The sequence below is a fragment of the Doryrhamphus excisus genome, linkage group LG5 (assembly GCF_037039965.1).
Source record: "Doryrhamphus excisus strain RoL-2023G ecotype Guam linkage group LG5, RoL_Dexc_Guam_v1.1, whole genome shotgun sequence".
Classification (NCBI taxonomy): Eukaryota; Metazoa; Chordata; class Actinopteri; order Syngnathiformes; family Syngnathidae; genus Doryrhamphus; species Doryrhamphus excisus.
In genome coordinates this window covers 11,331,841-11,343,701 of record NC_136361.1, presented here as the reverse complement: position 1 = coordinate 11,343,701, position 11,861 = coordinate 11,331,841, and the positions used below count along the sequence as shown (strand labels likewise).

Here is an 11,861-nt window from a genome sequence, read left to right as displayed (position 1 = left end):
TACTCAGTGTTTTAATTACATTTTGCTAAATTTAATGGAATTTTCACTTTGTTATTATAGTGCGTTGAATTTTGAGAGAGAAAATGATTTAAATGTATTTAGGTAAAACGCTGTAATACAAGAAAAAGCTGTAGAATAGACAATAAAGATTAAAATGAGTGTTTTCACCGTGTCCGTGTTTATTGTTGCGTATTCTTCTCGCACACACAAACAACCTGTACAAAAACAGACGAGCTTTTCTCTTTTTTTCTTCTTCTTTTTGCTCATTTGTGTTTTTTTTTTCCCACCACAGAATTTGCATCAGGACAGAAAAAAAAAAATCTTACACCCACTTTGCAATATTCAAACTAAACGTTTTCTGTTTAAAAGAAAATAAATGTACATTGTCTTCTTCCTCCACTGGAAAACAAATCAATTGACTTTAGAAATCCAACAGCGTAAACATGTTCCAACATAAAACATCAGCCTTCGTTTCTTCCCCACACAAATTTAACTGAGAATAAATCAGGAAGGTTTTGTGAGCTCCTGAGTTGAGCCGTTTCAGATATACAAACTGCTCACAAGGCAGAAGAAAATGACAAATACTTCAATTTGACTTCTCTTTACTCAAACAAAGTTATTTGGAATGAGGAGAAATCGTTGGTCCACCTTTAATTGACCGTGGTTTGATCCAAATATCAATATTAGCAATACCAAAGGTGGTACCGGATCGATATTAGCGTGATATTATCTGAACAAAAATCCGTGTTTTGGAGTGGGGCAGGAGTGGTTCTGGATTTCGAGCAGGTTGCCCAGAAACCAGAAGTCGGTGGTTGGATCCTTGCTCCCTCCACCACTGTCGTTGTGTCCCTGGGCAAGACACTTCCCCCCACCTTACCTCCATTGCTGCCCACATGAAAAGTGGTGCTTTGGTTTTCATGATGAATTTGCTCCAAAAGGTCAGACAAAAACAGAAACGTACCAACATCAAATAATGGTGAATAATGTAAATCCAATTGATCTGTTCCATACACAAATATTAACAAGTAATAGTTTTTTATGAGGAATAATTATAGTTTTAAACCCTGAACATAATTTAAACATAATTATTATTTTTACTGAAGGGGAGGGGACGCCATCTTCCTTCTTTGGGTTCTTTGAGTTCTTTCTTGAATTCAATAGTGTTTTTCACCTTTCTTTGGCCCCATGGCGGGTTATTTAGTGGTGCACGGATGGTAAGTCAGCAACACACTATAGGGCGCTTTGTTTCACCACTCCAATCTGTGGTAAGATACACTACAGGGAAAACGGACTTATTTGCATGAAAACCAAGGCAAAGTTTTGTTGAAAACCAAGTCAAATATTTCATATGTTGGAAAACCAATATTTGACTATAGTTATACATTGTTGGCTTTGGATTTGAATGACAGCCAATAGTAATTCTTGCTTTTGTTGAGTTTTTTTTTTTTGCGCTACTGTCGTTATTGTGCTCACACAATGGTATGCAATAAAAGGGAATAATTATACAGCGTTATGTTGGCGACAAGTACATTGTATCATTGTGGATGCCATCCATCCGTTTGCTATGCCGGTTATCCTCCGTAGGGTTGCAGGGGTATGCTGGAGCCTATCCCAACTTGGGCGAGAGGCATGGTACACCCTGGACTGGTGGCCAGCCAATCACAGGGCACATATAGACAAACAACCATTCACACTCACATTCATACCTATGGACAATTTGGAGTCACCAATTAACCTAGCATGTTTTTGGAATGTGGGAGGAAACCGGAGTACCCGGAGAAAACCCACACATGCACGGGGAGAACATGCAAACTGCACACAGAGATGGCCAAGGGTGGAATTGAACCCTTGTCTCCTAGCTGTGAGGTCTCATTCAATGATCCTGAAAAATTTAGAGTAAAAAAGTACCTGCGATACAGCAGTACCTTGGTTTTCATTATTAATTTGTTACAAAAGGTTTGACAAAAACCGCAACCTATGAAAACCGAGGCAATGTTTCCCATAGGAAAAATGTAAATCCAATGATTCCGTTCCAGGTACCCAAAAATCTGAACACATTTAAAAAAAAAAAAAAATCAAAAATAATTCTACTTTTACATGCAGAAACAATATGAAATAATTCTAAATGAGGACTGGATGGAACTTACTGTTGGACTCTTTATCAAATTGCTGACACTCGCAACTTTCTTTGGCCCCATGGCGGGTTATTTAGCAGTCACACTCAATCAAAAATACACAGATGGTGAGTGAGCAACGCGTTGGGTGCTTTGTTTGGGTACTCCATTTCACCTCACAATACAATACAGGGCTAACCGACTAGTTTGTTATGAGCAATATTGCAAATTTCGGGGACATTTTTTTTCAACAAAAAACTGAATCATATGAAAAGTGAGCTTTGACTGTACTGTTCTGGTATTTCCTTGGTACTAAAATCTGCAGTATCTCCCATCCTTTGTGGCCACAAACAAAGGCGATGATGACTAGATGACACACCACACAAGGTCGCCCCCCCTCCCAAGAAAGTCTCCCATTTCTTCCTGCTCCGTGCGCTGCACTAATATAGTGCATGGTCAACACAGCCTGTTTCCATGGCAACGTGTCCCTGTTTTGTCCACCCTCCACTGCCAGGAGTTTGGAGTCCAGGCAAGGATTGAGGAGAAGGAATTCTAAACCCCTTTATGGAGATTTCCCCCCCACTTCTCATCCATCCCTCCTCATCCTCCTCTTCTTCCCTGCGGTGACTTTTGGCAACGTAGGAAGCGTCACAGCATCCTAAGCCTCCAGCGACTCAGCAGAAAAGTCTTCTGCTTCTTGTGTTGGAAAAGTTTACCGGATGATGGGTGAAAAAAAGGCATTTGACAGAACACTGCAGAGGTCATGAAGGCTCTTGCAAAAAGAAACATGTAAAAAAAAGGGGGGGGGAGGGGGGCTTCTTTAAAAAAAAAAAAAAAAAGGATGTTCTCGTTCTCATGTGCTCTAAGAGGATTTTCTCCTACTCCTCGCCCGTGGGACGGCTCCTTTCATGCTGCACAAGAAAAAAAGGTCCCCCTCAAAAACCCCAAACCGTCCTCACCGTGACAGGTGAAGCCATGCGCCCCCCCCCCACGCACGACTACATGTCCGTGTCACCGTCGTAGGCCAGCGTCAAAGGTTTGAGACGATTGTTTTGCTGCCTCTGTCTCGGAGGTCTCTTTGGCTTCTTGCTGCATCAATAAAAGACAACAGGAGCAGATCATTATTATTATTATTTATCATCCAACATACCTGGAGTACTACACTCGCTGGACACAACATTAGGTACACCTGCTAGAAAAGCACTCATGTTGAGGTACTCATAAAAGATGCAGTACTTGTACACCACTCAAAACTACAATGTACTGTGAGCTCCATTATCTTTGTAACAATGAAGACATCCGAAAGGACTTGACAAAGCTCAAGCTATGTGATGATGCTGCCCCCTGCTGGAGACAACCGTGATGTTACGTCCCGTTACATCTCCAGTTTTCCTAGAGAAGTGTACTCTGATTGTTTTCTGGTGAGTCTTTGTCATTCCCTTTTGGTGATTTGTTTAGTTTTTTTTGTTGGTTTTATGTTCTGTCTTGTTATTTTTTGTTAATTTTTAATTCTTACACTTTTGTTCGACCCATCTGGGACGCAACACATTGCAATTTTTAACCATCTCAATCGTCTTACTGTCTAGTTTTTTTAGTGCTATGTCTTATACAATTAAATGCAGTGTCAAAGAATTTTAGATTAATAGCAAACACAGACGAAACAAAGATGGATGGAGGTGAATGAAATGGGGGTAACATCAACACTCGGCCACAAGAGGGCAGCAAAGCGGCAATGATGGTAGTTGTCATGTTAAGTTTGCTTTAAAATGCAAAAATGTTGTTACTTTTCACATTATTTGTGGATGAATCACAGTAATAAAAGCATAATTTGTCAAAGAGACAATTTGGAGTCACCAATTCATGTTTTTGGAATGTGGGAGGAAACCGGAGTACCCGGAGAAAACCCACGCATGCATGGGGTGAACATGCAAACTCCACACAGACATGCCCGAGGGTGGAATCGAACTCCGGTCCCCTAGCTGTGTGGCCTGTGCGCTAACAACTCTGTCACCTATGGATCAACGATATAGAAAGGACACTTGGATGCAGCTACAGTGGGTCTACACTACTTTGGTCCTCACCTTCTCCATCATCTCACCCTGCTATTCAGGTCGGTCTTATGACCACCCCTTCCCCACGGGGGAAAAGGCGGCAGGCACTTTAACTGGAGGGGCTAGCCGGGAGGGGATTGGAGGGGACAGGGGCGAGGCTTGTTGGCTTGATGAAAACCCTCCACCTCCTGGTTAGCTGCTGTTGCTGCTCTGAGCCAGTTCTTGGCAGTCGGGACAGGTGTAGACCATCCCGGGGGGGTTCTGGCCCATCCACATAGCCGCCCCGTTGGCGTCGCACTCTTGGGCCGCAAGAGAGCGATGCACCCTGGCACAGTAGCTGCTGCCCTCATCACAGAGGGAGGGTGACACGGGGGGATAGGAAGACAAAAAAGGTTGACGTAAAGAAGAAGAGGGGGCGGGTCCGGTGGATGATTGATTGGGGAGGGAGGTGGCCATGATGATGATGATGATGATAATGATGATGAAGACAAGTACTTACCAAGCGAGATAAATCATGGACACGATGAAGATGAGTAGCACGAAGGCTCCGGCCGCCACCCCGTACACCCAAATCTTCAACTTGCCATCTGTCAAGGAAGACCGACAGTAAAAACTAATAACTGCAACAAATACATTGGTAACATCTTCAATTTTCATATATTTCAACTAGTGCTAAAGTAACACATTTTAAAATGTACAAAAAATATAACAAAATTTAGAATTTCCACATGTCCTGAGTGCTCAAATGAAAATAAAATAAAAATAATTAAAATTAAAATGAATGAATTAAAAATAATTTCCACATATTCCAAATAGTACAAAAAACAGTAAAAATTTACATTTTTTACATATTCCAACAAGTGCTGCAATACAAATCAAAAACTTCCACCTACGTATGATAAGCATGCTGAAATAAATAGAAAAGTACAAAAAAATGTAATGTAAATGTTTGAATTTCCACATATTGAGAGTGCTAAAATAAAAATAGAAGAACATCAAAAAACAATTAACATTTTCATTTTCATATATTGAAAAAAGTGCGGGGCGGCACGGCGGACTAGTGGTTAGCGCACAGACCTCACAGCTAGGAGACCAGGGTTCAATTCCCACCCTCGGTCATCTCTGTGTGGAGTTTGCATGTTCTCCCCGTGCATGCGTGGGTTTTCTCCGGGTACTCCGGTTTCCTCCAACATTCCAAAAACATGCTAGGTTAATTGGCGACTCCAAATTGTCCATAGGTACGAATGTGAGTGTGAATGGTTGTTTGTCTATATGTGCCCTGTGATTGGCTGGCGACCCGTCCAGGGTGTACCCCGCCTCTCGCCCAAAGACAGCTGGGATAGGCTCCAGCATCCCCCGCGACCCTCGTGAGGAAAAAGCAGTAGAAAATGAATGAAGGAATAATAATAATGGTAATACACTTCAAAATAATATAGTGTATATTTTGACTTCAAAAGCCATACAAGGAAGTTGCAAACAAAAAACAACAAGCACACACAGACACACAGATACATACACACACACACACACACACACAGAAAACTTCCTGGTGGAGGTAATGAGAGGCTGTCAAGGATTAAAGTTGCACTTTCGGCTTCATGTCTTAGCGTCACTCCAGGGATTAAACACCACCAGCTTTGCACATGTGTTGGACTTTGTTAAGGCATCTTTACCAACACTTTTATAGAAGTCATCCCCAAAATGGACGTCGTGTGACTGCAGACACATTTTCATGGTGTTTAATGTATTTTTTTTAATTACAAGGGAGTTTAAAATCAGTGTAAGCAGTCAGGAACCCAATAAAGGTATTCTAAAGTGAGTTTTTAAAGTGGCAGCATGAGGAAACAAGAGGAAACAACAAAAAAGACACTATTTTTGTGCAAGTAGTTGGTGCTTTCTTAAGGCACATTAAAAAAAGCCCAAAACTCTTTGTGGTTCTAACCTGGTCCGTAGGGTTGCAGGTACCAGGTCCGGCCGGTGCGTCCGGGCTGGGTGGTAGCGGGCAGCGTGGGATTAATGGCACGGCTGGTCTTCACGTCCCCCTTCTTGTCACTCGCCGTGGGGATCTCCAGGATAGGGATAGGAGCACACTGGTCCAGCACCCCGCTGGGGGACAGCACCTCCGTGAAACCTTCTTCGCACATGCACACTCCCGCCTACAGGGGGAAGCAGAGGATCAGGACTAAAGTGTATTTTGTGTGCGAGTCCCATCCAAGCCTGCTTGTATTGTTGCTACATGTTTTTTTTTCCCCTGCCTGTCATGCTTTACTGACCTCGCTGCAGAAAGATGTCGGCGGTACACAAGGAGGGTCGCAGGCGTTGCTGTCCGCCATGGGGGTGACGGGAGGGCAGCCACCTGCAGGTTAGAACAGCACAATCTAATAAGCTACAACACAATGATGCTTTTCTCCTCACTCTCAACATTCTCTACTTATGTTTTAACGTAAGTTGATAAAGTTACTAATAACAGAAATGTAAGAGAATACAGCAGAACTTCTCAGAACAAACCCCCTGAGGACGTACAATCCAAAATTAAACTGGATTTCCATTTCTGTGCATTCTAGCGCAAGAAAATTAGTTAATATGATCTAGCTTGGTGTTTTTCAACCTTTTTTGAGCCACGGCACGTTTTTTTACATTGGAAAACATCACTAAGTCTATAGGAGGAACAAGGTAGGTGTTGCCACACGGACCAATATTACATTGCTCTGCCAGTCTTTACACCACAGACACTCCACACTTGCCATGTTTACATGAGGAGTTTTTCTCTTTCCGAATGACTTTTCCGGAAACAATGGTATCCATGGAAAGGAATATTCCAATCTCTTGTCTACATGCATCGCTATAATCAACCAGAATAGTCAATAGGGCATGCCCAGTAAAACGTAAACACCAACATCACGTGACACCGGCTTCCCCGAGTTGTTCTTTCACTTGTTGGAATAATTCCGTATTGCCAGTTTTTCGTTTGTCCAGTCTTGAAATTTATTTTGGATCAAAAACAAAGTTTCCGTAGCAGTCCAGTGCCAATTGCTGGCCTCCATTTTTAAAACTGAAGAACGTCTGGAGCTACGTGTTACGTCATATCTGAGCATGCGATATGATAAATTTGACCAGGAAAGGATCAAATTTAAGCTTGCTAATATTTTATAATTCAACTCGGTACATGTTTTATATAGATATATATTTTCTTTTGACTTATGGACTTATGAATGGTGTATAGAAGGGTTTAGATTCTGTTCCATAGATGGCACTAATGCACACGAAAGCTGCTTGCCAACCGCCAATAAAGTACAGAAGAAGAAAAAGGCACCCTGACAACTTTCCGTTTGAGCAGCTACAAGATACCTCAATGGGATTGGGGATATTCCACCCCTGTTAATCCCATTATATATTCATTCCAATTGGCACTATTCTTTCGGAATGAGGCGTATACAAAGGTTAGATTCTTTCCGTTTGAGCAAATAAACCAAACGCAATTGGAATATTTGGGTCCACGTATACGTGGATATTGACATAATATTTGCAAATGATGATTAATAAATGTAAATTATAAAAAGTGATATTGGATAATTCCTCACGGCACACCTGACAATTTCTCAAGGCACACTAGTGTGCCGCGGCACAGTGGTTGAAAATCACTGATCTAGCTGACAATGGATGTAATTGGGAAGTACGTAGTTTGATGAGAAAGCCCTCCCAAAAAAACAGCATTACCATTTACATAACGGACTTCTATATGAAACAACCTACAGTGATATTGTTATTGTCGCAGCTAACAGGAAAAACTATATCTGGCGGGCTAACACAATGCCTCGCTATTGCCGCTTGTCACAGACGGAAGAGTGGATACCTAGATCTCAATTTCACTACAAAGACTCAAGAAGATGCTCGTTTGCCGTCAGCATTTTTTACCTGAGCACTGGAGCACACGTCTTGTGCTGGAAGACACAGCCATCCCAAGGAGAGTGGATATTGTGAGTGTTATTGTTGTATTTATGCTGCTGTTGTTGACGGTACAGATACATAGCTATATGCATGCTGTGAAATAAATGCACCTTGTGTTCTTAAATAATCAAAATACAGCATGATACTGTAAGCAATATACGTTATCATCAATGCAATTTTTAATGTATAATCACAGCACGATTGCTGTCAGCATTTTTCACCTGTGCTGGAAGACACAGCCTTCCCAAGGACAGTGGACATCAAAAGTGTTGTCGCTGTATCTATGCTGCTGTTGTTGACGTTATCATCAATGTACTTGTTAATGCATAATCACAGCATGTATATCAAACAATAAAATGGTGTTAGAGTTTTTTTTTAGAGGGCTATTGTTCTTATAGGTGCCTCCCAATCACATACATTGTTAGCTAGCACATACTAAGTTGTTTTCTCTTGTTAAAATGTACAGAAAAGGGAAAGAAATGTGTTCATGTTTTACATAAGGATTGTGAATGATGGGCAAAATAAATAAGTGCAGTTCTCTTTAAGAAGTGGCGTTATGATGTCATCTACTGGACAGAGTTAGAAGAACATGCGTAACATGTGTTTATGAGTAAAAGCCAAAATGTAGCACCCAGGCGTGTTACAAGACGGGATTGGGTCTAACGTGAACGAGACAAGACGGGATTTTAATTTTACTCTTAAGAAACGTACAATGGAAAAATGGAAATCCATGACAAAACTTTGGGTTGGACCTCATGAGACGACACACTTGTGCACTCTGTGTGTATGCTACCGGCCCCGCCTCCATCCACCGAGATAAAGAGACTGTATGACTGATAAAAGGGCTCATTCGTTCTATGGAACAAATGTGCCAAGTTTCTAAAAACAATGCACAGAGTGAACTTGCTCTCTGCCTGTTTGGAGGCGGGGGACAAGGAAAAAGTTATTATATTATTCATTATTCACAGCTATATTATTCAAGTTCATTTTCATTAGTCATCATTTAGTCCTAGTTCCTTGGAACTTGGATCTTGTGAGACCACTAGTAGTGGCAAATTGATTTGTGGCAGGCCGCCACAAATAAATGAACGTATGAGGAATGCTCTATGTTGCAAAGTGCTCCAATAAGCACTTGGAACTTTGTGTTTTAGGAGCTTTAAAAGTTGAGACTTTATATTTAGCGTGGTTATTTTGCTCGAACTGTCAGAGATTGACTATAATGTTCTTACCGGTGACATTGAGCCCGTCAGAGCGCTGACACCAAACCAGCGGGCGTGAGGAGTTCGGTCGCGAGCTGCTGAGCCACTTGTACTCGTAACATTCGCCTCCTGGGGGCAGGGTGGAAAAAAATAAAACAATCCATGATGGCCGATCACATGAAGATTAATCATCAGCAGGGAAGATATGGATGTAACTGTATGGTATAATAATAATAATCTTAAAGCGTGTGTAGTGGAGTGTTTTAATCTCTATTAATGACTCTATCAGTGCTGGGAGATGACTATCACCATCGGTCTCATGGCTCTGCAGAAAGCAAACGCGGCTACTGCAGGAAACGAACAACTTACCCTTGAACAATAAAAAGATGTGCTTCAGTATTGCTGCTCTCTGTCAGCCACTCATTCACTTCAACCGGTATTTTTTTTTTCTTGCTTTTTGTGCAATGATTGAATCACTTCCCGTCTTTAAAACTGTCATTGACAACCAGCGTAGAATTGCATAACAACACAAAAGGTTGTAGTTATGTTTATACACAGCAGATTGTTTGTTTTTATGGATGCTACATGTAATGTGTGCGAGGTGGTTTTAATGTACATACTCGTTCACTGTGAGAGGTGATGAAGAGCTTCACACAGTGAGATAAGAATGCCACTACATTACGTTCTTTGTTAAATTTTACGTTTGCCCCTTCACCACCGCTTTGTCTTGTGTTTTCAGAGGTCCTAGCTTCGCGACTGGAGACAGGATAACTGGGTGCCCAGGCTACGTTTACATGCAGCCAAATAACCCTTTCATAATAATATTAGAAATAACCTGGTTGCGCACGGGGCGGCACGGTGGTCTAGTGGTTAGCGTGCAGACCTCACAGCTAGGAGATGAAGGTTCAGTTCCACCCTTGGGCATCTCTGTGTGGAGTTTGCATTTTCTCCCCGTGCATGCGTGGGTTTTCTCCGGGTACTCCGGTTTCCTCCCACATTCCAAAAACATTCATTCAGTCATTCATTTTCTACCGCTTTTTCCTCACGAGGGTCGTGGGGGTGCTGGAGCCTATCCCAGCTGTCTTCGAGCAAGAGGCGGGGTACAACCTGGACTGGTGGCCAGCCAATCACAGGGCACATATAGACAAACAACCATTCACACTCACATTCATACCTATGGACAATTTGGAGTCGCCAATTAACCTAGCATGTTTTTGGAATGTGGAAACCCACGCATGCACAGGGAGAACATGCAAACTCCACACAGAGATGGCCGAGGGTGGAATTGAACCCTGGTCTCCTAGCTGTGAGGTCTGTGCGCTAACCACTCGTCCGCCGTGCCGCCCCATTCCAAAAACATGCTAGGTTAATTGGTGACTCCAAATTGTGAGTGTGAATGGTTGTTTGTCTATATGTGCCCTGTGATTGGCTGGCCACCATTCCAGGGTGTACCCCGCCTCTCGCCCAAAGACAGCTGGGATAGGCTCCAGCACCCCCGCGACCCTCATGAGGAAAAGCGGTAGAAAATGAATGAATGGTTGTGCACGGCCATGTAAACACCAAAACCCGAATATGCTCATATTCTGTTTTTTAAAAATGGCAATATTACCCCTTTCTTACTCCTTTTCCAACCTGAATATTGGGTCATGTATACAATATCAGGATATAACTATCGATGGTAAAATGAATCTGAGCAATCATCTCTTTCTCATCATTCATCTCATCATTTGTAACCCGCTACAAATGTAAATCAGTTGTAGCGAGAATCCGACCAAGAATCCGACCTTAAGGTTAGCTCATCATGCTAATCTTGGTATCGGCCAACCTTCCAGGCCAGGTGAGATGGTCCAGTTACCTGTGCAGGGCTGAGACTCCCAGGCCTGGTCCGGACACAGCTGCAGGTTCTCAGGCTCCTGGGCCACCACAGCCTTGGAGCGGACCCGAACAGAACCAAAGTCCACGCCGGCTTCCTTCACGCAGATGCTGACGCAGGAGCTCCAGTCCGACCACTCCATTAGGTAGCACTCACCTGTCAGACAGAGGACATTAAAAGTCAGCTGACTCGTATTTCAGTTTGTTTGTGTCACTGGTCCCACGGTCTTTGGGCGGTCTGCATGTCAATCCTTATATGCAAACACAAAACCTGCAAAGGATTAAGACTGATATTGACGGCTGATTTAGTGAAAGTACAAAAGTTGTTCTCATAGATTGTTATCATATGTTGTTTTGTGTTATCTTATCAAAACACATCTTCTGTATGGATGCACAAGTTTACTCACGGCTGCAAGGCAAGTGTTGGCATCCACACTTGTCCTAATTTGTGCATCCTCTTAACTGATGTAAAGGTTAAAGAGGCTCAGTTGGAAGTTTTTTTCAGTTCCCGCTATTTGCATCAAAACATTGGAATGAAAGCAATGACTTCCTATCCTTCCCTGATAATTATTAATGGCTGATGCGATTTCTGAGTTGGCTTCCAGGCTCACCGCAGCTGCCATTCATTTCCTGTAAGCTGCCGTGCTAACAACTGGATCATCAGAGGTGAGTCGCGT

General features: G+C 42.5%; 1 protein-coding gene across 9 annotated transcripts in view; it reads right to left on the bottom strand.

Annotated features, from left to right (window-relative positions):
- Positions 1-1,348: 1,348 nt before the first annotated feature.
- The window catches only part of thsd7ab (thrombospondin, type I, domain containing 7Ab), a 180,264-nt gene continuing 169,751 nt past the window's right edge, over positions 1,349-11,861 (bottom strand). For 5 of the 9 annotated variants that reach the window (XM_058052748.2, XM_078790684.1, XM_058052753.2 and 2 more), the window contains 7 exons: positions 11,168-11,341; positions 9,343-9,441; positions 6,439-6,521; positions 6,108-6,321; positions 4,665-4,752; positions 4,196-4,505; positions 1,349-3,203 (listed from right to left, as the gene is read on the bottom strand). In XM_058052748.2, coding sequence (XP_057908731.2) covers positions 4,358-4,505; positions 4,665-4,752; positions 6,108-6,321; positions 6,439-6,521; positions 9,343-9,441; positions 11,168-11,341 — 806 coding nt within the window. In that variant the 3' untranslated portion in view covers positions 1,349-3,203; positions 4,196-4,357. The remainder of the gene's footprint in view (positions 3,204-4,195; positions 4,506-4,664; positions 4,753-6,107; positions 6,322-6,438; positions 6,522-9,342; positions 9,442-11,167; positions 11,342-11,861) is intronic. The other 4 variants (XM_058052751.2, XM_058052755.2, XM_058052757.2 and 1 more) reach the window with 2 other exon arrangements.